The 25094-nt window shown below is 38.1% G+C and overlaps 1 protein-coding gene across 1 annotated transcript in view; it reads left to right on the top strand.

Annotated features, from left to right (window-relative positions):
- Positions 1 to 24046, top strand: part of TMCO1 (transmembrane and coiled-coil domains 1) — a 488674-nt gene extending 464628 nt beyond the window's left edge. The window contains exons 9-10 of the mRNA XM_044085738.1: positions 3545 to 3688; positions 23613 to 24046. Coding sequence (XP_043941673.1) covers positions 3545 to 3688; positions 23613 to 23711 — 243 coding nt within the window. The 3' untranslated portion in view covers positions 23712 to 24046. The remainder of the gene's footprint in view (positions 1 to 3544; positions 3689 to 23612) is intronic.
- The last annotated feature ends 1048 nt before the right edge of the window (positions 24047 to 25094 follow it).

Here is a 25094-nt window from a genome sequence, read left to right as displayed (position 1 = left end):
CTTGGGCAGATATCTAATGGAAGTTAATGAATGCTTTATGATTTTAAGCCTCTATGAAGCTGTATTTCGTTTCTTTTTCAGAAGTACTTGTGGCACAAGTTAGTAAAAACGAAACCAATTTCCACTGAGCACACCATCTTAACACTGGCTCTGAGTTGCTGGTTTGAGCCATGAGGGTGCAGATGCTGAGAAATTGAACAAAAGATTATTATTTTCCTGAAAAGAATATCCCACTAGCTGGACACACGAGTCCCTCTTGAAGGTCTTTGAATATGGTGGCTTAATGTGTATCATACCAAATGCTGTCCTCCTCCAACCTTAAAACTTTCCCTCTAGGTATTTGTTTCTTTGTCACCAGACTTCTGTGCAAAACCTAGTAGTTTTTCTGCATTAAGTTTTAACTGATAACTATCTCCCTGGGGCTTATTTGGAGGCTGGAGGCTGGACTTTTCATCCTTGCTAACTGAACGCAACAATAGCATGAGGGCAAGTTTATCTTTTCTGAACATTACCATTACTAACACTGAATCTTGCTGCATTTCATTGCTTACCATCTCCCATCTATACCTGGAGAAAAGAGAGGATGGTTGATGGAAATTGGTACTGTAACAGTGGATATACCTGAACTTCTACAGTTATGGTAATTTCTTAATACAACTGTACTATATTCATCATAATCACTTTTGCAGTACTGACTCTTGGGAGGACTTCTAGAGCTTAAGGATGGTAGTATAAAAGCAATAATGTTGGCAAATGCCATGTGCTACAATTTTGTTTTTGTTTTTTTTTTTTTATATATTTCCTAACTGCCTTTTACCCTCCTTGCCCTTAGTAAAAAAAAGAAATAAATAAAATGAGTAAACATGGCAACATATGCATCAACAGGTATCTTTTTCACTCCTTCATCCACATCAAACATACTGTAGTTTTAAGAAAACGCATATTGTTTTAGTCTGTATTTTCAGTTCCAAGTCCATGGTTACTACCTAAACCCTTAAAAGGGCTAGTATGCTGTTCTCTCTGAATCAAGCTAACTGATTAACATACTGCTGTTACATATGGAGTGACAAAATGAGTAGGACATTTGTTTAGTTTGCTTTGGGTTCAAGTTGGAAGGAGATTGTTGTGGTAGCCTTAGAGAATGTTAGTGATGAAGACGTCATTCTTGCAGAAGATCTGGTCATTCTTTCTGATTATTTTTAGGGAAATTATGTGCAACTTTTTTCACACCACTTGTGTTATGATGGAGAGCTACGACTTTGTAGGACTGTGGATCCATCATAAAGACTTAAGACCTTCCTAACTAAGACCTGTTAAAATTATTTGGCACCATCACTGATAGAGTTGATAACAAAATTTGCATCATAGTTTAGAATTGTGTTGTCTGTATTTTGTTTGTCTTCAGTACCAAATTGCACATCTTGCTAAATGAGATCACGACAAGTAAAACAAGATTGACTGAAAGATGTCGGGCTAAAATTGTCAAGGAGTAATTCAGCATTCTATTCCAGCTGACACCAACAAATTTGGATAATGGATTCATTACATTTGTGGTCCATCCATTGTGATATAGAGCTGCATCTTAACTGGGTAAAGGAGAAGCCTTCTGTAACAGATCTGAGGGCTACATTATTTTGTGTGCAATGCCATACAGCATTAACAGGAACAGAAGGACCAATGTGTAGTGTTCAGATACCACACGAGGGTAGTGTAGTTGGCTGATTTGCAGTGAGAGTTTTTTTTTTTTTAACTTTATTTAGGTGCACATGCATTAATAGAAAAGAAAATGAGTAATAGTAACATTCTTAATTATTTTATGCATTATACCTACAAGTGTAATCCACACCAGCATTGTATAAATTGCTTAATTTCTGCCTTCCCCTGAACGTCACTTGTCCCCCTGAACATTATGATGCATGTATTACGTTTATTTTTATGTAATATGCTCCTTTCCTTTTGCAAAGATCCCATCCCCAGTTTTTCTTATTTTCAATATTCATTACTTCAATTACAGTTGATTCAGATTTTGATTTCCATTTTGCAGTAACTGATTTTCTGGCAGCCAGTAGCTTTAAACTTAAGGCCTTACTTTGTCTGGGCAATTGATTCCATCCCAGCTCTAATCCACAGTGAGTTTTTTCATCTTTCAGTAAGTTTTATGTTGTCAGCGTTGGAGCATCTCACCAGCAGACAAAATATACTGTGCTGTTTCTATTTTCCAGTGTGATGTTGTGGGTCACACTGTATTAAAACTACCACTTAGTGTTAGATCAATCCCAAACCCTAACTCTTGTAAACCAGCTCTAAAGGATACACTTCATAAATCATAGTCATTCTGATGCAGTCATCCAACTTAATCCTATCTTCCCCTCCTCTTATACTCTCCCAATACTCCTGCAGCAACCATTTCTGCTGTCTCTCTGATATATCTGCTAATAGTCAGCTCTTCTCTCAGCCTACAGCTCTGCAGACTTGGATAGGGATTTGTGTCTTAGAATTATCTCCTGTATATAGTATACATTTGTAATTTATCTGTTCACTTTATTTTTTTGCATGCGTGTGAACATTATTTTAATTTTTTTCTCATAGTACTGTATGATACTTTTGAACCTCAGTATGTTTTAAGTCAGTGTAAGTGTTCTAGCATGTTTTTTTTCTCTGAATAATCAGATTTAGTGAACTCGAAATGTTATTGTTTCACTCGGTCATTGGATTACTTTTGTTACATGTACTACTTGGAGCTTTTCTCCTCGGGCCTCCACTGAAAAAGGGCTTCTGCCCAGTCGGACTGACCCGGTTAACAAATGTCAAATAAGTATATAAAACATGTATTGTGATCATGATGATTTCAAGAAGGGCACCCCAAAAGCAAGATGACATTTCACGAGCTTGGAAATTTAAAAAAAATATGCATTTTACAGTACTGCAGATTTCATGAACCTTTCTAAACCATTTCATTGTGAAGAATGTGGTTCAAAGCACCGCAAACGATAAGTACAAACTAGTGCAGATCCACTTCAGAACAGTGTGAACATGATTAATTGATTACATGTATATACTTCCTTAGTAAGAGTTAAAACAGAAAAAATGATGATATCTGAAGATACTTGCTGTAAAGTAAAGTTGCTCTGGAATCTAATAAGTACACTGCTCTTTGAACTTTCTGATAAAAATTGGTATGCTGTGGTCCGAGTTCTTGAGTTAACATATGAGATGTATGCATACATTTCCTTTTCCTGTGATTGTTTTTTTATTTCAGTTTTCATGTGGGATTATCCATGGTATGTTTTGGTCTCATCTTTTGTCACTGTTCTAAACTAGACCTAAGCAGGAGGAGGTTATAACTTTTACTATCCAGTAGCCAGGTATAGCAAACTTTTATATTAATTGGGTAAAAGACAGCATATAAAAAGTCTTGAGCTGAAGCCCACTCTAGAAGGGGCATGCTGTACTGTGTAAGATTTTACTTTACAGAAATAGCTCACAGAGTTTTGCTTGGTTTTGTAATAGTTAATATATTTATTCTGAATTATTTCCATTATAGTTTGACGGGCGAGTTGTAGCGAAGCTGCCATTTGTACCCCTTTCTTATATCCAAGGCCTATCACACAGAAACCTGCTAGGAGAAGATTATACTGATTGTTCCTTTATCTTCCTGTACATCCTTTGTACAATGTCCATCAGACAGGTGAGATCACAGCTGAAAAAAGGTCATTGCTAGAGAATAGTAAACATGCAAGTGCCTGTGTTGTTTTAGCTTGTAAGCTTTATTTCCATTTTGGATACTATGTATTATTTAGGCAGTCAGTAAACAATGTCATAGAATACTGCCTTTTATAGAGCTTGTATTGTTTTCATTGCCGGGGAAAACTTCTAAATAAACTAGGTGCCATACACAACTGACAAACAGAAAGTAAAACTGTTTTCAGTTCTGATTGTATTTGCCATGGATTCTGTACTTATTACTGAAAAGTATTTTTTCCAACTTATTTATTACCACACTTTGTTCTCCTCTGCTGTTTTCTGGCTTTGTTGTCACACCACTGAATCACAACTGTATTTATAAGTTGAAATTATAATTTTATAAATGTAATTAAATTTCTGCTGGAATAAATTTTGCCCTGGGTGTTGTAGGGCCTGTATGCCCCCACCCCCTAATTTATGTAAACAAGCTCCAACTTGCACAATGTGGAAAAATGTGACATTTAAAAAGTCATTGTTTTAACAAGTTGTGACTCAGTGACTCATTGAGTTTTCTATCATTTGCCTGGCTTCGCATTTAAGCCACATTTCACCTATTGCATTTTTCTACCATCTGTAGTCTAAACGTGTTTCTGGTGGATTTACTGTTGTCTTAGTCTTCGGCTTTCCCAGGCGCAAGCTGTTAGGAGGTGTGGTTGGCATTGTCTAAGACATGGATTGGCTCCTACAGTAGTATCAGTCATCATTTAACCAACATGGATTGGCTCCTACAGTAGTATCCGTCATCATTTAACCAACATGGATTGGCTCCTACAGTAGTATCAGTCATCATTTAACCAGTTGCAGTTATAGCTGCATAGAAATGAGAGTCAGTAATTGAGTTTTAGGCTTTGTACCAAGGAGCTAGTATAGATCTTTGCTACAGTTTAGAAAAAGATTTTGACTCCATTTAGCAACTGTGGGACTTTGTCCACAGTTATGAGGGGGCTTTTTTCCCCCTCAACTTCAAACTGGGGAAGGGTGACAGATCTGGGGGGCACTGCCTAGTGTGCAAATTGACCTTGTTACTGATCTGCTTTTAAAGGTGGGACCAAACTGCTTCCAGCTGAGGTAGATATTTAACTCTCAGAGCTGGGTTTCATTGTAGTAGAGGTAGAATAGATTTTTATCTCCTAGCCTTGGAGGATGACACATCTATTGGTTATGTCCTTCCCGCGCTCACACATTATACTTCATACTTGGATAATGACAATGTTGTTCTGGATCTTCAATTTTTTTTACCCTAACAGAAGTCTTTGCCATTCCCAGCAGCAGCTTTCACTGCTAAAGTGAGCTAGCCCCGTTCTGGTAGTTACTTGGATATTGCAAAAAGAAAAGTGACTTCAGCAGGAGGCCAAAGCACAAGGACATGATGAAATTGTTGGTATTGAATTTTTTTTAAAGTTCTTTAGTAAATATCTTCATGAAATCTTTTCTTAATTCATGGTATGCATATACAAATCTAACTAGCTCCAGTAATTATTACACGGAAGCTTTTTTGTTTGCAATCTTTCAGGGACTGGCCAGGAGACACAAAAAGATTGCTGATGTTGTCATTCCAAGTATGTTTGGCACCATGCTGTTTTCTTGTTCATCTATTTAACCATGCTTTCTAGATGCTGTAGACACCGGTACTTTCGTTGCTGCTAAGTACTTGATTTTTACATTTATTTTCACCTTCAGTTTAAGTGATTAATAATGCTATATGTACTGCTTACTGATGCTAAAGAAAGGTGTATAATGCAGGTAGCCTAGAGATGCCCATGTCAGTGGTGTTAAGGCCTTTAAGATGTCCCTTGCCACCAGTAAGGTAGTATTGTCAGGAAACTCTTTTGTGGAAAAGAACCCATGCAAAACAAGTTCCTCTGTATTGCTTAGTAACATTGGTGGTTTACTTCTGAAGAAATACCAGAAGGGAAACACAACCAGAAAGAGAATAGTGGAGGTATATGTAAATGCTTCCCTTTTCTGTTGTAATTTATTTAGTTCTTTCATGTCAAGCAGAGCTGAAGAATAGGGTTGGTTTTGGAGACAAATTCTGTCATATGTAGCCATGATCACTCTCAGTAGAAAGTCTTGTCTTATTTTTCTAACTGTGCTCAAAGCAATTTGAAGAGCTCTTTTTCATTGATGCTGGAAAACCTCTTATGCAGGACAACACAGTTTTACCAGTTTACTTCCTTGAAAGAATATAGCAGTAATATTGCCTCTACTTTATACCAAGATATTCAAAGTAAATGCATGCATAATACAAGGATTACTCTGTTATTGATTGATTATATTTTTGTATTTTTTTGTTTGTGAAATGTTTTGTATTTCACTGTCTGAGCCTGAAATTGTGTACTTAAACATACAAGTATAGGTGAATGAATGCATAAGGATGACATGCAGATGCTAGATATAAAAAAACGTAGAGTAAAGTGATGCATGACCCACACAAGCAGGGCAGCAGTGACTTGTGCAGTTCTAGTATTTTTGGGGTCCAGACATCACTGCAGTGTTCAGTTGGGATACACTGGAGGAAGAGGGAATAGATTGCCTAGTGGATGGGAATGATTTTGTGCATGATACCACAAGTCCTATAGTTTCACAGTACCAGAATGGAAGCTTTTATAGTTAAATAATTCAAGGTAAAGACACACACACACACACACACACAAAAGGAAAATAAAGCAGGAAAGCAAGGGCTTCTGTTATGGTTCATTTGATAGTACCATCCCTGCTTCTCAAGATCACCAAATCAGTTGTGTCTGTAACAGTAAATGCTCCTGCTCTGATTATTTCTGAGACTACAGCTTGGACTTTTGTTCAGAGTTCTACAAAAGCATTACAAACTGAGGGTTTTTGTAAGCTGATTAGTACTCTTCCATCGATGTTGTGATTCTTGCAGTCATGATTGTAATAGTAAACATAGTACCATTTTAGTATACTCACTGTAACTGTAGGTATTCAGATACAGGATCATTACTGCAGGGCAGTCAGCAACCTTTTGTCCTTCTATTTTGTGAGTCTGGTATAGCTTATCAAGTTAGTTTGGTCTTGGCACAGTTTCACATGTTCTGCTGTGCTCTACACTTTTATGAACCTGTTATTTTACTTGCTTCTACTTATTTTTGGCCTTTACAGTGATGTTTTCTAATTAGTCTTTCATTTCTGACCCTTCTTCAGATCCTTTGTCTTGATCGTGTCCAAAAGTTTATTTTCAATACCCTACCTGTGCTTTGGGGGCTTCAAGAAAAGAACAGAGAATATAATGGTATAATTTATAGCCAGGCCCCACTTAAGAGTCAGGGCTGGAGACTTCACCACTCCTTATACACACAGATATCTGACTGCTAGAAGAATCAAGCTAGGGTGTGTCTGCCTGAGTGACTTCTATCCATTTGATGATTCCTGTAGCAGTGATACTGTTAGCATATTCAAAGACACTAATGGTGACTTTTGTGCTTTAAATCTAATATTGTGAGTGTATTTATAAAAAACTTCTGCAGATTTTCCATGCTTTTGTTCTTGTTACTGTTTTTCAGGTTAACTGATAAAGATACAGAAATGTGGCTTTTGCGCACATCTGTAGTGTCAGCTCTTGTACAATGATATATCTTCTGTTCCGGCTTTCTTATGCTTAGATCATTGCAGTTTTGTTATGTAAGCTTTCTTGGTTAATTGGAATGAATATGTTTATTGATCTTCATGATTAGTAATTAAAAGAATAGTTTGTTTTGGTGTACATACAACAGATTAATTCATCCCTGGGGCTTTGTGCCCATTTGGAAAATCCTGCTTAACAAATGCAATAAATAAAGAAGATGCTCACTTTTATGCAGTCCAGTTACTCAGCTGATGGATGCTAAAGCAGCTAATTTATCTGTGCATTTAACTATTCTTACTTCATGCAGTAATTTGATAGATTTGCTGATATGACAGACTTTTTTTCAGGTACAACTCCTGACATGTAAAGTGAGACATTGAGAACATTACATCTATCTTGTGATTTTTGGCAGCAATAATAAGATTTTCACTAACTTTTTGTTTTAAGTGATAATAAGGTAAAAGTGGGCAAGCAGAATTGTCTTGGTTCTGTGAGCCAAAATGAGAAAGACCATGTATACTACTGCAGGGTAATAAGGGAATGCATTTCTTACATGGTACTAAACTGCTTTTGCTGGTCAAAATGTACCCATCTTATGGGCTACCACGACGGCCGCACAGAAATTAACAGCTTAATTCCAGCTCTCCTGGTGTGAAAGCAGAAACTGAGAAAGAACAGCTAATGAAATTGTCATTTTGTGTAAAATTCAGTGACTGGATAGTAAGTACACTGTCTGTATGCCACCAAAGAATAAATTTAGAGAACCAGTAAAGGCAAAGAGAAAATACTGGCTGAGAAGACTCCTGTAGCTGTTCAGCAAAAAGGAGTTCAAGTTGAAGAATATATCACCTCAAATTAAAAAAAATTAAAAGACGCTTTAAGTAGCTATTCAGATGAACTGATAAAACTGTAAAAATCACAGGTTGAAATAAAGAAAATGCTGGCACTGTACGACACTTCTTGAGAAGAGTTATGTCAGAAAATGTTAGAGTTAGAAGACAAAGTGAGATTTTCTGCTTTACGAGAGAAATTGGAAGGAATGGACTGCAGTTATTTTATGAAAGCCAAAATAAGCAACTGGACTGGCATTCCACAGCAGGATTTGGTAACAGACACGCAGTGTATGGTCCAACTCTTGCCATGGGAAAGCAGCCAAGACCCATATTAGTAAAAGTACAATCGTACCAGCAGAAACAGCTGATGCTGACAAAACTGCGGCGGAAGGGAAACATATTAAAAACTGCAGACAGTAGACTGTGGAAAATGATTATTCACTGTACACCAGGCAGAAGTAAAGAAAATGAATCCCAGCAATCGGGAAATGTCAAGAGTCAGGTGTGAGATTCAAACTGCTGTATCCAGCTGTCTTCAGAATATTTTTCTGGAGGATCAAAGAAATTTTTTGGGTACAAAACAGGCTAAGGAGGAAATAAAAAGTTTATCCAACAAAAAGTGGGGCAGCAACCAGAAGGGTACTCTGCTTCTCATTCTGCTGATAATAAAGCTCATCGAGAGACTTTGCCAATGAAGTCTTTTTCTAGTGTTCCAAAAGAAAATGCTTGAGAGACGAAACAAGAAACATGAGAGTTGACTAGAAAAATCAGCAGTACCTTGTACTTGAGCCAGAGTCTGGTGGTGGAAGGGGTCTATATTAGAAGACCGAAAGATTACTTCAGTGAACTTTCACATGAGCGAAAACGCTCGTAATCGAACACTTGATTGCGGGGGCACAGCCCCCCCCCCACTAACTATATATTCCAACTCCGAAATCACACTACAGTGAGGAAAGGGCAAAAATCCCACTCCTCACTGTACCGCGACCCCACAAACACCCTTTTGTTTACCAGCGTTTTCGCTCATGTTTCAGGTTTATAATATAGACCCGGTGGAAGATGGAGATGAACAGGAAGATCAGCAACATTGAAATTGGTGTATAAATGGAAGACCATAAAGCATATATCACATGTGAAAAGGGTTTGCAAGAAAACATGACTGAAAAAGATTGGATTTAAGTTTGTTATACTTATTTATGGGTAGACTGTAAAGCATATACTGCACTTTGTCATTAATGGTTTAAAAAATCACTAAAATGGAAAAAAGTAACTATAAAACAATTTTGTTACTGTTGGTATTTGTATAAAACGTTTCTAGATATAAGCCTCATGTTATATACAGAGCAGTTGTGCAGTGTGTAGTCAGGGTTATTTTAAATGTGGGGGGAGTCTTCAGTGACTTTTGTATGTGTTAAAGATATAAAGTAAACAAGTACTTATTTAGTTGTAAGAAATATTGGTTTTACAGTATAACAAGATGAGAAAGGCTAGACAAAAACAAGTTTATTACTATGCTATGATCTTAGGCTGTTGGGGTGTGTTTTTAGAAGTGCACTGATTGTATTATATGTAGAATTAAGATATTTTTCTTATTTTTACAAGGGTGAATGTCTAGATTAATGCCCCTGGCTGAAATTGTGAAAGAAAAATGCTGTTTCTTACATCTGCAAGGACATTAGCTTCCTTTTTCTATTAGCCGATGTTCATTAGGAGTCAAGATGCCTACAGCTAAAGGTAGTTGTATGGTCTGTTCTGAGTGAAACTCAACAAAGATTCATTGCTGCCTACTTTTACATGGAGATGAGCTGCCTGCAGCTGCAAGCAAATTAATCTTGGGAAATTTGAGCAGTCTTTGCTGAGGGAAATGCAACATTTAAGGGTACAATGGCAAGTAGTTCAATAAAAAATACAGTTTGAAATTATTTTATTTTACATTTGTTAACTGGGGGTGTCTGACACAGCCGAAAAGGCCCTTTTCAGCAGAGGCCAGGGGAGAAAAGCTTAGCATAGAAAACTTATAGGTACATTTAGATATTTAGACATGTATACACACAAATTACAATAGCATATTTTTACAGTGGTATGCTGCACATCAACAGTTAGTGGTGAGAACAAACAAAATCTTTAAAAAAAAGGTAATAGATTTGTTGTGTACAGCTGAAATTTGGAGCATAGGAGGAATACATACATACAACACAGGTACAGTACATACATTGTGCATTAGCTAGTGTTTGTGAAGAAGAGTGTAAACTATTATCAAGTACTCTAGGTTTAGTATGTATACCTTTCTGTAGCCTGGGGAGCAGTAATGGCACTGCCAGCATTTCTTGAGATGTTGCCTAAAGAGGTTTTTAAAGGAGGCTTTGGACGATGTGTTTTGTATGCTAGTGGGGAAGAGAGTTCCATTTTTTTTAACCATTGAACTACTATATAGTGTGTCTCCACAGTTATTGCAGCTGTTGGTGACTTCTAGTAGTAGTTTGCTTGATGATCTATGAGGCCTTTTGGGTGAGTGATGCTGTATTAGGTTTTTGAGGGCAGGACACTTATCAGGGAGGTAATAGAATGACAGAGGCAGAGCTGATTGTAGGTTAGGAGATTGGGCAGTTCAAGCCAGTAGAGCTGTCTCAAAGCAGTACAGTGATAAGTTCTATATGAGCAATTTGCAGCAAAGTGGGCAATTCTGTTATAGCAGGCTTCCATTTTGCTTAGTTCAGTTTTGTTGAGATTAGTCAGAATGGGAGATGCATAGAGTAGGGTGGGTAGAGGTTGGGAATGAGTAATGGCTGATCTTGTGTTGGTTAGAAATGGTTTGATGCGGTAGAGTGATCTCAGTTTGGCATGTACTTTAATAATTAAGTTGAGATGACTATCAAGTTTTAGGTGGGAGTCTATGGTTATTCCCAGTAGCTTAGCCTGTGCCACTGGAGTAGCATTTGTGGAGTAGATAGTGAATTGACTGTTATCAGTGTTTTTGTTAGAACTGGTTGTAATCATAAGCTGAGTTTTCTTTGGATTGAGGATAAGTTTGGCTTTGGTAAGGTAGTTTTCAATGTCAAAGAATGCTAGTTGAGTTTGCAGGAGGGTGGGAATGTTTTATGCAGCACAGATTAAGGTAGTATCATCTGCATACTGAATGATAGATGCATGCTGTGTGGAGGTATGGAGGTCATTTGTGAAGATTGTGAATAGTAGTGGTCCTAAGATAGAACCCTGTGGGACGCCTATAGTTATGGGCAGCTGAGGAGAGAGAGAAATTTCCCATTTCTCAGCTTGGTACCTTTCAGTTAAGTAGCTTTGAAACCAGGTAAGAGTGGAATTTGATAGGTGATATTGGTTTAGTTTGTTTAGCAGGATTTGGTGCGAGACTGTGTCAAATGCTTTGGACATATCCAAAAAAGAGTTGACACCTGCAGGCCTTCGTTTTTGAGATGGTTTACTGTGTCTGTGAAGCAGAGGAGGGCTGCAGTGGTACTATGGGCAGGTCTGAAACCAGGAGATATTTTAGCACCTGGGTATGGATGCATTTTTCTAGGATTTAGGCCGGGGGGGGGGGAGTAAAGCAATGGGTCTGTAATTATTAATTTCAGTGGAGGTCCCGCCTTTATGTATGTGTGTAACATAGGATATTTTCCAGAGTTTGAGCACATAGTTTTCAACAATTAATCTGTTTATGAGAGTGGAGATTGGGATAGCAATAGCATCTCCTGTGAGTTTCAAGAAATAGCTGGGGAGTAGGATGGCTGCTGTTGATGAAGTTTTTAGTTTGGAGAGCATGCTTTTGATTGAAGTGGTGGAAACGTTTTAAGGGTAACGTTTGTGTTAGTGTTATGTGTTGGGGGGGATAGTGAGGTTGGAACTGTCCTGTGATACTAAGGATCAAATTGAGTTCACAAAGTGGGAGTTGAATTGTGTTTCAATGGGAACTTTAGTGTCAGGGGTGGTTGGTTTGGGTGGGTTTTAGTAGCTGGTTTACATTTTTCCAAAAATTTTGGGGGTTGCTTTGGTATTTAGTTTGCAATGTGTAGTAGGATTTTTTTGTCCAGCCTAATGCATTTTTTGCACGGTTGCACAATTCTTGGTACTTATTTAGGCTTTGGTTTTAAAGCCAGGCAGTGTCTCTGGACTTGAGGATTTGTTTGGTTTCTTTACTGAGGCAGGGGTTTGTAGAGGTTCTAACCTTGATTTTGTGCAATGGAGCGACAGTGCCAAGGAGTTGTAGAAATGTTTTGTTGAAATATGCTACAGCCTGGTCAAGTGGGAGGGGTTTTTTTTATTGGGGGGGGGGTCCAGTCACAGTTACAGAGTAAAGTATTGAGGACCTCAGGAGAGAAATTTTTTGTTTCTCTAGTGGATTTATAGTTAGTTGTTTTGCATATGTGTGTTCTGCTACATTACATATAAGGTATATTATGTTGTGGTCACTTAAGGTGTCTGGGAGACTGCTTGTGCGGGGGTACAATGTGGGGTTGTTAGTTAGGACTCAGTCAAGAATAGATTCCCTTTTTAGATTTTTTTATCACATCTAGTTGGAATTTGGACTAGCTGCTGGTAGCCATGGAGATTTATTAGATTACTTGGTGGTTCTGATATACAGTTGAACCAATCTAGGTTGAAATCCTCCAGAATGAGGGTTTCTTGTGAGTATTTGGAAGAACACCAGGATTAGAAGTCTTCAAGGCTAGTAGGTGTATTACCAGGTGGAATATAGATCACAGTTGTGGTGGTGGTCTTTTTAGGGTGAAGTTAAAGTTGTGAGATAAGTATGTCCCAAGTATTGGGGTAGGAGTTTGGTAATTGACGTACAGTTAAGTTGGACTTATGACTATGAAAAGTGAATTAAGACAGCCTTCCTACCAGCCTTAATATTTAATAAAAAAAGTGTACAATTTAGTTTAAAAAGATAGCCCATGCACTTTTTCTTAAGGCTGTATGTTAATGTTTTCTGAAAGCATACACACTGTTTTTCACATCTGGGAAGAGGAATAATGGTAAGAAAAGAACAGACAGCAATCAGTGTAAGTGGGAACACAGGCTGTAGCATGCACTTTGGCAAGGGTTACCTTAATTTTAGGTAAGTTAATGCCTTTGGATTCAGCTGTCGATTTGAGGCAATTAAACTTAATTTTTTGAAGATGTACATAGTTTTTGTGTTTGATGGAGGTACGCGCAGTAGCAGAGGCTCTCTGCTCTCCTCCCCTGTCTTGTTTTCTGTGTATGTTGTATTCATATATATGTTCTTTACTGTTAAGTTCAGGTAGGCTGATCTTGGATACAGTCAGCAAGATCTCTTGCATATCGGATTTCAGCACCTTAATGCTTTTGCAAGTGAATTCTTATACTTATACCAGAGGAAACAGCAAGAGCACCATGCTCTCTTTGGATCATTAGCCCAGGCAAGAGATGAAGGCGGAGAAGGCACAGGAAGCAGAAGCATGACTGCAGGTCCAGCCTGCATGCTAGGCTAAGGAAACATCCTCACAAACCACCTCTTCCCAGCATATGTTTGGTTATGCCAGATCTATCACAAACAAAATGGATGAACTTCAGCTACAGATTTCTGAAAACAAACTTGTAAGAGACTGTTGCATTTTATTATTTACAGAGATGTGGCTACACTCATGAACACCAGATGCAGCCATTGAGCTGGCAGGCCGCACAGCTTTTTGGTGGGACAGGAATAAAGACTCTGGTAAGAGCAGAAGTAGGAGGCTTTGGAGCTGGTGTACCAACGCAAAGATTCTAGACAGTTACTGCTTTCCTCATCTGGAGTATATGATGATCAAATGCAGGCCCATTTATTTACCTCAGTTGTTCAATGCTGTTATGCTTACAGCTGTTTACATTTCACCAGATGCTAAAGCTTGCACAGCTCTAGGTCACCTGTTTGACAACATTAACTTGAAACAAAACATCCATCCTGAAGCTTTTCTTATCATAGCTGGTGATTTCAATCAAATGGACTTGGTCAGTTCTCTCCAAGTTTTAGCAACACATCAAATGTGTAACCACAGAGGAAAATACATTTAACAAGGCCTACTCAAATATCAAGGATGGCTGTAGTATAAAACAGCTGCCTCATCTAGACCAGTCAGACCATTTTTCCACACTCTTCACTCCAACATACACACCTGTTTGGAGAAAAGACCAAATTACTACAAAGATTGTTAAAATATGTCCAGAAGGTGCACTCTCACAGCTACAGGATTAGTTTGAAAGAACTACCTGGGACACTTTCAAGGATCAGGATGTGGAAGAATACATATCAACGGTACTCTGCTACATAAAAGCCTGTACTGACAGTGTCACTGTCAGCAAGGACATTTGTGTGTACCCTAATCAGAAGCCCTGGATGACAGAGGAGGCCTGATCCTCTTCTCAATACAGCCCTCAGGTCTGGCAACAGAGTCCTTTACAGCGTGGCTAGAGCCAACCTAAAGAAAGCCATCAGAGAGGCTAAAGTGATCTGTAAAAGGAAGATAGAGGACCACTTCCCCAACAAGGACCCACGGCGACTATGACAAGGTATTCAGCACATCACCAGTCGTAAAACCAGCAACCGTATGGTTGTTGATGGAAATGCCTGGATGGCAGAGGAACTTAATTATTTCTTATCCCATTTTGAGGTGGAAACAGCAGAGACAGTCGCACCTAGACACCAGCCGATAGTCCACAGCAGTCTCGCATCACATATATCAGCCTCCTACAATCACACCTTCACAGTACAAGAGCATGATATAAGACATGCTCAAAGCAGTTAATCCAAGAAAGGCTGCTGGCCCTGATGGAGTGACAGGATGGATGCTGAAAGTATGTGTGGACCAGTTCTGTGGTGTCTTCACAAAGATCTTCAAATTATTCCATCTTGTCTGAAGTCAACCACAATCATTCCACTGCCAAAGAAACCTGTCATCGGTAGTCTCAATGACTGCTGTCTAGTGGCACTTATTCCAGTCATCATGAAGTGTTTTGAACAACTGGTTCTGTGACACATAATGGTCGGTCTCCCAGTTCTCTGATGCACACCAGTATGCTTACAGAGCAAATAGGTCTATGGAGGATGCCATCTCCACTGCATTAGACATTGCACTTTATCATCTAGAGCAGTAGGGGAGCTATGTGAGGATGCTCTTTGTAGACTTTAGTTCAGCTTTTAACACACCTACCCTAGATAGACTGGTCACTAAACTTGTTGTCTCAGGACTTTCAGAACCTACCTGCCATTGGATTAAAGACTTTGATTGACCTTCCTCAGATGGCTAGACTAGGCCCATGCAACTCCTCCACTCTCAGGCTAAAATTAGTGTCCCACAAGGCAGTTGGCTGAGCCCGCTTCTGTATACTCTTTACACCCATGACTGTGTCCCCTCTCATTCTACTAATACCATTATTAACTTTGCAGATGACACCACAGTGGTTGGACTTATTTCAGGAGGAGGCGAAACAGCATATAGAGATGAAGTTCAAAGACTAGCTGCATGGTGTACTAAGAACTGCCTTGCCCTGAACTCTACCAAAACAAAAGAACTCATAGTAGATTTCCGGAGGCACAACATGGATCACAATCCAATATACATCAATGGAAGACTGTATGGAAAGGGTTCCTGCCTTCAACTTTCTAGGTGTATATGTTGCAGAAGATCTCTCTTGGTCCATAAACACCAAAGAGGTGTTCAAGAAGACACAGCAGAGACTCCATTTCATGAGGATCTTCAAGAAAACCTGCAGGAGAAGCTACAGGTGTCTTTTTACCACTTTTTTTTATTGGAAGTGTGCTGACATACTGCACTTCCACGTGGTATGCCAACAGCTCAGCAGCAGACAGGAAGACCCTTCAAAGGATCATTAACTCTGCCCAGAAAATCATTTTCTGCTCACTGCCTTCTTTGGAGGAACTCTTTAGCTCTCACTGTCTCAGCAGGGCAGCCTATATCTTGACAAACCCTTCTGACCTTGGACACACCACCTGTTTGAGCTGCTGCCTAATTGGCAGATGGCTCAGGTACATTCCATCTCAAACAGACTTGAGAACCGTGCCTACCCAGAGCCATACTTGAACTGAACAATGTTAAATATTCACACTGAGTACAGATAATAGCCATTTGCACTATAAAGTATATGTTTACAATGTATTCCTTTCATGTGCAATTATACCAAAGTGCAATAACTTAGTTATTTGCTGCATTGCATTATACTGAATTGTTTGGTATTGTATTGTATTCTCTTATTTACTCATGTTTATTATATTTGAATGCACCTTAGGAAGATTGCTACAAATTTCGTTGTACTTGTGCAGTGACAGTAAAGAAATCTAATCTTAACTTATCTTCTAAGTTAATAGAGGATGTGGTCTTGTGAAAATGTATTTAGTGTGTTCTTTTTTTTTCTGAGGGTTATTAAAGCAAAAAGCCTTGAAAAATGTGACATAGGTTAAAATGGAGGTAAGAAGAAACAACTCTATAAAAGATCAGCCTGACTGTGTGTGTGCTTGTAACACAAATGCTGGAGATATACATTCAAAAAACTGTCCTGTATAATGGGTGGGAAAAATAGCTTTGAATCATAATGGCTATGCTATCCACATTATCTTGGACTATAAATGGCCTTACAGGTATTGACAAAAAGGAAATAATATTAGATTATATTAAGAAATGCAGAGTGCAAATAACAATGCTGCAGGAGACGCATTTGGAAAGAAGTGGGTATGTGAATTTGACAAAGAAAGGGTTTCCATCTGGATCTTCAACAGAGTGGGACAAAGGAAAAGGGGGTAATTATACTAAATTGCTAGAGCTGCTGCAGTAGTGATGGAAGAGGACAGAAAGGACAGTAATGGCTGAGTTGTGGTATTAAGGGGATACTGGAAAAGGAGGAGGATTATGCTGGCATGTATTTAGCTTAACAAAATTTGGGGGAAAATAATCAGCTTTCAGCAGGGAATATTACTTAAAGGTTGTTCTGGAAATTGATTTGCAATAGTGAGGATATATCTGGGACCTAGAAGGGAAAATATAACAAAGGAGGCTAGGTTTCTGAAGAAACTTTTGAAAATATTTTGTATGGAAGATGTGAATTCAGTAGTAGGAACTCTGACAGAATTTACATATTATCTCCAAGGCATAATAACTGGGCTAGACTAGATAGAAATTATATTTCACAGGAACATGTGCATTTAATTGAAAGCTTTAACATGCATGCAGTAACTATTTCAGATCATGTGCCAATAAAAAATAAGATAAAAATGCAAGGTAAAGATGTAAAAATAAGACACTGGTGCTTTTCCGCCTTCCTGTTTAAAAGAGAGGAATTTAAAGAATGGTTTGTTGAAGTTATTCAAGAGTTATTAGGGAAAATAGAATAACTTCAAACGTTATAGCTAATGAGTGGGATAAATGAAAATGGAGTTTATAAATGGGGTAGAAATAAGAGAAATATGTGGTTAAGAAGTAAAAGGAATTATTTTGAGGAATGACAGTTATTGCAGAATAAGTGGAATCTCATAGAACAAGAAGTAGCAGAAATGCAGAATGCTAAATAAAAAATATGGGGATAATCTGCATGAGTTCTGAAAGATTGCTGTTAAGCAACTAGTTTTTGATTGTTACTTCAGAGCACAACTTTTAGCACAATGACTTAAGCAGCAGAGTAAAAATGGTTGTGACCAAAAAAAAAAACAGTGATCCTGCAGAGGTATTGGAAATATTGTGGAAACTTTTAAAAAAATGTATAAAGCAGAGAAATATGAAAATTAAGAGCAGAAATGGAAATATTTATGGAAAGCTTGTGTGCCACAGTTGGAGGTAGATGAGCCTCAAATAACAGTTAAGATAAAAATGGTGGTGTATAGTCGGTCTTTAGGAAAGTCTCCAGGAGCAGATGGTATACCTTTGGAAGTTTGGGAAAAAGTGATAAAGATCTGGAAGATTTTGTTCAACAGCATTTTAAAAGGAGCTGTGGTGGCTGTATTATCTAAATATGGCGAAGACCCATCAGATCCAGCTTCATGTAGACCAATTTCCATTTTAAACCATGATTATAAAGTGTTTCTATCTATACTAGCTAAAAGAATGGCAAAGATGTTGCCAAAATTAATAGATATGGATAAATGTGGTTTTGTGGAGGGAAAGCAAACATTTGGCAACATTAATATAACGGTGATCCAGATGGAAGCAGGATGTAAGAAAATACCACTGTTGGTAGGCCTTGATGCAGAGAGAGAATTTGTCAGAGGAAACTGGGATTTTAAGTATGACAATGGAAGCATTTGTGTTCCCCATTACAGTAATAAGGCTAATTAGGAAGCTATATGAAGGATCAGAGGCAATAATTAAAGTGGGAGGATTCCTCTTTAATAAGCTGTGTTTGAACAGAAAAAAACAGGCATGAGTGTCCTCTTTCCCCTTTATTTGATTTATATTTAGAGATATTGGCAAAGAATACAAGAGACTCAGAAATGCAGGGATATAATTGGCATGGTAATCAAGAAAAGTTGGCTTTATTTGCAGATGATATTATTTTTACTCAATAAATCCAGAAAAGGACATTTCAGTGTTGTGGAACATTTTGAGACAGTTTCAGATCTTTTCACAATAAAAAATTAATAGATGAAACAAAGCCTATAACCATAATTATGTACCCACACACAAAATAGTTCAACAATACCCAAATTTATGGGGACATGATGAGATGAAGTGTTTAGGAGTAGGGATTAAAATGACTTCTATTATGGCAGCTTAAGGATATGTGGGAAGAGGCTAAACAAAAAATTATACAAAAACTGAGAAACCGGAAACTGCCATTTATAGATACAGATAGTGAGATACAAGCAGTGAAATGTTTCTGGTCAGTTTAGTTTTTATATACAAGTCAGGCATATTTTTATCAGCCAAAGGGGAAGTTGTGGACAATTAATAAAGAGTTGAAGGAATTTATCTGGGAAGGGAAGAGGGGCAGGAGTTACATTAGATAATGTGTTCCTTCCAGTAGAACAAAGTGGTTTAAGATTACCTGATTTGAAGGGATATTTTAGAGCTACACAGTTAAGGCTCATATAGATAACACAAGTAGAAAGTTATAATTCAAAATGGAAAGGGATGATGATGAAGGGGGAAGTTCAAGAAATAAGAGAGGGGGGGGGATTTGGGATGTAGATCCTTGAGGAGAATAATAACCATTCAGAATATTTATATTCATAAAGTAGCAGAAACTGTTCTAAGAACTAGGTTGCCAATAGGGATGATTTCAAGGAGGGGTACAGAAAGTACACGGTCTGGAATTTAGTGGAGAAAACTGACAAAGGGCCCAAGGTATTAGAAGCAAATAACTAGAGAGGGGAAACGTAATAGACTGGGACAAGGCCAAGATGATGTTTGGACTGCAGGCTAGAAACTGCCTCCGTGCCAGGGATTGATATCAGAGTATAGGCTAAGAGAAAGGGGTAGGGGAATCTTAAATGAAATATCTGCTCTGGTGGATGTTTTAGCTGACTGTAGAAGAGAAGCTGTTGTTAAAAAAGGGATAATTAGTAGGGCATATAAAATATTGCATGATAACTATAAGAATCTGTTAAAGGAGGTTATAAAAGATTGGGAAGAGAGATTGGAAAAATAATTTACAAGAGAACAATGGGAGGACATATGTATTGCTCCCACAATATGCAACAAAGTTGAGAAGGTTTAGTATCTTTGCTTGGAAGTATTTGCACAAGTATTTTTATACCCCAAGCAGTCATTTCTGCTGGTAGGTAGCAAATGGGGGTAACTAGGAACATGTTTTGGGAGTGTAATGACTCATGAGTTAGCAGATCATAACAATTCCCTTATAAGTACTGTGTCAGAAATATTGAGTGAGCAAATGGCTGTAACTAAGGAATTTTTTTTATGTATGTATGTATGTTTTTGAGCTGGGACACAGGATCTGAATTGCCTGGACATAGTAAGGCCTTATTAAGTTTTAATTCTGTTGGCTGCCAAAAAAGCAATTACTAGAAAATGGAAATCAAAGTCTAAACCAACTGTTTTGAAGTACTGAATATTATAAGAAATAAAAGAACTGAAAAGGAGATTTTTATTAGAGCGAAAGAGCACATTTCATAAAAAATAATTGGGATTAGTGTCAACAATACATGCAGAATAATATTCAGGAAGTGGAGTGAGGCTTAACTGAAGGCAGGGATTCAAAATTTTATGTAATGTTGACTGTTGACAAAGAAAGAAAAGATGTATATGACATATAATGTATCTAAATGGAGAAATATTGGCATGGTTTGTTTTCTTTTCTGTTATTTTGCATGTGTCTTAAGTGATAATTTAATAAAGGCGTTAAACACACACACCCTAGTTTCTGGTTTAAGTCCAAGATGGTCTTAGTTCTTCTTTTAGTAGAATGAGAAGTAGAGTCTTCTGCTTCTTGCTAGCTAAACTTTTGTATCCTCCTCAACCATATCTGTATCCAAAAATATCTTTGATCCTGCAGGAAAAAAAAAAAACTTGCTTCTCTTCTGCCTGCTGCACAGTAAATAATCATTTTCCACAAGCACGACCAACGGTGGTGGTGCTGCGGTAGAGTTGTTGCCTCACAGTAATACGCTGTCCAGTTCGATTCTCAGCTAGAGCGTCTTCTGCGTGGAGGCATGCGTGAATGGGCGTACCTTCGTTGAAGGTTGTGCGTCAGGGCTGGTAACTTGGCACGTAAAAATCAACTACCAATCATTATTGGACCGGAGTTCCGCTGTGGCAACCCCTAAACGGGAAAAGCCGAAAGACACAACAACAATTCTGCTGTCTCCAGTTTTTAACACATTTCCCTTCCATCACAATTTTATTAGCGTTAACGCTTTCTGCAGGTGGGATTGTATCCTCAATAATGTAGGTCTTTGCTGCTTTCTATTGACATTATGTCATTTCAGTTAACAAATCCTGCTGTGGATTTGTACTTTCATACAGTTAATGCAGTCAGTGCCTTCCAGTTTCCCCGGTACAGACAAAAATCTCAGGTTTTGTCTGAATGCTGTGTTTTTTAACTGCTGTTTTTCATAACAGCTCTTCTTGAGATGCCTTATGCTCAGCCTGTTCATTTCAGACTCGTTTTTATCAGTTCATCTGAACAGCTGATCTTCTGTCTTTCCAGTCTTTTATTTGTTTTATATATTCCATTAGTATTTCACTTTTATTTTAAATGCCTCTGAGTACATCTGATTTATTTTTCAATTAATTATTGGAAGCCATCTCCTGTACTAATGCTAAAAATTGAACAACTCTTGCAAAACTGTTCCCAGATGGATTTTTTTCTTCTCCTTTTCTGTTTTTTTTTTTTTTTTAATTTCTTCTTTGCTGGCATCCAGGCAATGTAATTAGAAGCCAGTAACTGAATTTTATGTAAATTGGTAGCTCCCCCAGCCCAATTTAAATTTTCATAATGGGAGAGCATTAATCAACCTGTGTGCGATGGTATTGGAAGTCCGCAGTCGTCATAATTTTGATTAGTTACTACGAATCTGTGACATTCTGCCATTGTTAGTAGGTGGGTGTCAAAGCCACTGAGGAGCTGGTGAGGTGATGAAGGGCATTTTTTCCATGACTGTTGATGTTTAATTGGGGCTGAGGGGAAAGAAAGATGTAAGAAATGATTGACTACAACCAGTAAATTGAAGGTTTCTACGTTGTATACTTCCCCTTCTAATGTTCTTTGAATGCTTTACACAGCTGTGCCTGCTTTGCAGAAATACAGGGTGCTAAGAGGCATTGCATAAGGAAGTATAACAGAATTTGGGGACAGAGACGGAGGAAAAGCTTCTAGGAGTAAAGTATAATGGGAAATTTTATGCAAGGGGAGAGATTATGGGCTATGATTAGGCTTGAGGGAATACAAGCTCATTTAGCTTAGAGGTGAGTATATAATGTGGATTATTGCCAAGGCAAAGATCAAGGAGTGAAAGTCGTCATGGTGCAAATGTAGCCTGGGGGGAGTGAATGAGATTATACAGAGAAAGTGAGGGTTAGAAGGTCGAAGCAGACTGAAGATAACATGATATGATAAAAGGAATAACTCCAAAAAGAGGAGAAAGGTTAATGGCAAGTAATAGCAGGGGGTGCCACACACCCCATAGTGTGTACTTTTTTCAAGTAGTGGGAGGAAACCTAAGTATTAATGGACAAGTTCAGATGTAACACCACTAAGTCAACTGTAACCACTTTTTTGGACATATTGACCCAATGTTGTAATCCAGATGTCTGGGACTGCTACATGCCCCTTAATGTGCAGAATTTTTTTTCCAGTGGTCATAGTGCATTTCTTGATTTATAAGGGAAACCAGAGACTGCCAACCTGCTATTAAGTTTGTCTGCATCCCACTAAAGGCATTAAAGGATTTGTTACCTCCACATAGTGCCACAGTACATTAAAGGTTGCTTTTTCCAATGCTCAGTTAAATCTTTTCTCCTTCAGGACAGTCACAGAATGTAAGGATCACGTGAGAATGTTTTCATTCTTTCACTCACTAATTTTTCTGTCATAACTAGAGATTTGCCTTTTCCAGTCTCTGCTAGAGAGCACCACACAGTTGAACCTGCTGCCCCCCACCTTCAAAGAAAAAGGGTCTGCCACTAAGTCATTGTTTCCTACCCTGGCTAACCCAGTAAACATCCAATCTTATTTTTAAATGTAAGCTGCCACCTAGCAGTGTAAAAATGCTAATTAGAGAGTAAGACATTGGGGCCCGATTCCAAAAGGCTTGCTGTCAGTTTATAAGTGTCCACTTACAATGAGAGCAGATCTTTTTGGAATCTGGCCTGTGGTGTAAGCTTGATTATAAGTGGGTCTTACACCGAAGAAGGTTACTTAACTCTGAGAGCAGGTCTTTTAGAATCAGAGCAGACTTAGACTGACAAGTCAGTAAGACTTAGTAATAGAAATCACCCATGTATGAAGACTGTTTGCTAGAAGACAACTAGAGGCAGTCTGTTATACTGAAGTACATGTTTTCCAAGCCTGCTTTCACCTCAGGTTTAGCTGTGAAACTGCAGCTGAACATAGCATTGAAGGCAGTTTGCTTAAATCTGTGGAACTCTGTAAAGGTCCTTGCTGGGGGGGGGGGGGGGGGTGACCTCAAAGCTGACTATAAAAGTAGGAGGTGCAGCTGGAAGATATTTGAGATGGCAGACCTTTTTTCTTCAAATGAACGGTGTCACTTTTGAGAAATTGTGCCATTTCAGCAACCTGAGTAAGGCAGGGTTGTGCTGTTTCATGATTTTTACTGTTGTGAAGTATATTTCACTGATCTTGAAGGTTGTCATTCAGTAATCCATAGAGATCTTGTAGTGCAGCGACAACTGAGTGCTCTTAGGCAGGGAGGTCTACATATTGATCAGCACTGACTTTGTACATACTAAAATACCGTTGAGCTTGTGTAGACTTGGATTTTAATAATGTCTCTGTTTTGATTTCTATAGAACATTCAGAAGATGTTGGGACTTGCACCATCACGTGCTGCTACTAAACAAGCTGGGGGATTCCTTGGGCCCCCACCTCAGGCTGGCAAGTTTTCTTGAATCAACATGGATTAGTTTTCAACAGTGTACTATATGCATCAAGACATTAAAAATGGCAAATTTGGAGCCTTGTGTGAAAAAACAGATTTTCATGTCGTGAATGATTTTTAGACCCACCATAAAACATGTGGTTTTGATTTTAATTGCATTCAGTTGAATTTGTGAAAACTTTGAACTGCTTTTGGTTCCACTAACTGGTGGTATACCTTTCTTTTATCATAAATTAGTGTACGGTTTATATTTCTTATATAGCAGCAGCATGCTAATTTATTGGAAACAGACAGAACAGACCTTCTGCATAAGTGCATGCTGAAAATAAAAGGAAAACAAGAGTACTGATTTGTAGCGTTTTTCTTGTAGTTTTTTACAGGTTCTTATAATACAGAAATATTACAGTATTTTCCAGTTATCTGCCTTGTAGGCCACTATGCAGTTCAGGTATTGTTCTTCCTTTCACTTTAATGCCATTTGTACATTTTTGATTATTTAACTGTCTGTATTCTGATGGTTGCAGGACTGGTGTGTCAGGGCAGGCTGGAGGTTACAAAAAAAAAAAATACTGCAGAATGCTCACTCTGTGCTAGGAGTAAAGATTTTGGTTGTTTATGCACTGGTATTTCTAAGTGTGTCCATCTTTAAAAATAAGATGATATAGTGGCGTGATTCTCATTGGGCATTGCTTAAACTCTCAGCATATTGTATTACCAGGGGCATGGAAGTAAAGATCTGCAAACAACTTGGCCTACACTCTGTATCAAGGCTTGGAGACTGCATAATCCTTTTCCTTTAATGTACATTGTCGAATAAAAGATGGGTCTCTCTCAGGTAAATCCAGCCATGCACAGAAAAAACTGTGATTACATTATATGTGATCATCATTAGGAAAGAAACTATATCAAAGAACAAAAGCAGTTCACTAAACTAAGGGCAGTTGCCTATTCGTTTTATTTTTCTTAAAGAAGAGTTGACCAGGTGCATGATTGTTTAGGATTCTATTGAATGCTGCTACTGGTGTGGACTGTGTCATAAGTCATTTTCTTTATCATGGCGTATCCAGAATTTTGGATAAAATTGTGAACACACAGACTATCATAGTCCAATATGGGAACATAAACCAAACATCTGAGGTAGTGGCACAGCATTGTAACAGCAGTGTCCATCCAACAGTAGCATTCAAGCATAAAAAGATATCTTGAAAGGTTGTTAGTTGGTGCCCAAAGTTTAAACATTAATCTCTGACACAGTATATGTCAAGCAGCATAAGATGACATACTGCAGTAATAACAGACAAAACTGTAAGTGAAATAATAGCCTAATAGAGCTGTCAATGGTTTTCATTAATTGGAGAAATAGACCATGTTAAGGTTAAACCACAATTGTAGA

The sequence above is a fragment of the Protopterus annectens genome, chromosome 10.part0 (assembly GCF_019279795.1).
Source record: "Protopterus annectens isolate FY-2018-M chromosome 10.part0, PAN1.0, whole genome shotgun sequence".
In the NCBI taxonomy this organism is placed as follows: domain Eukaryota; kingdom Metazoa; phylum Chordata; order Ceratodontiformes; family Protopteridae; genus Protopterus; species Protopterus annectens.
This window is presented reverse-complemented; position numbering and strand designations above follow the sequence as displayed.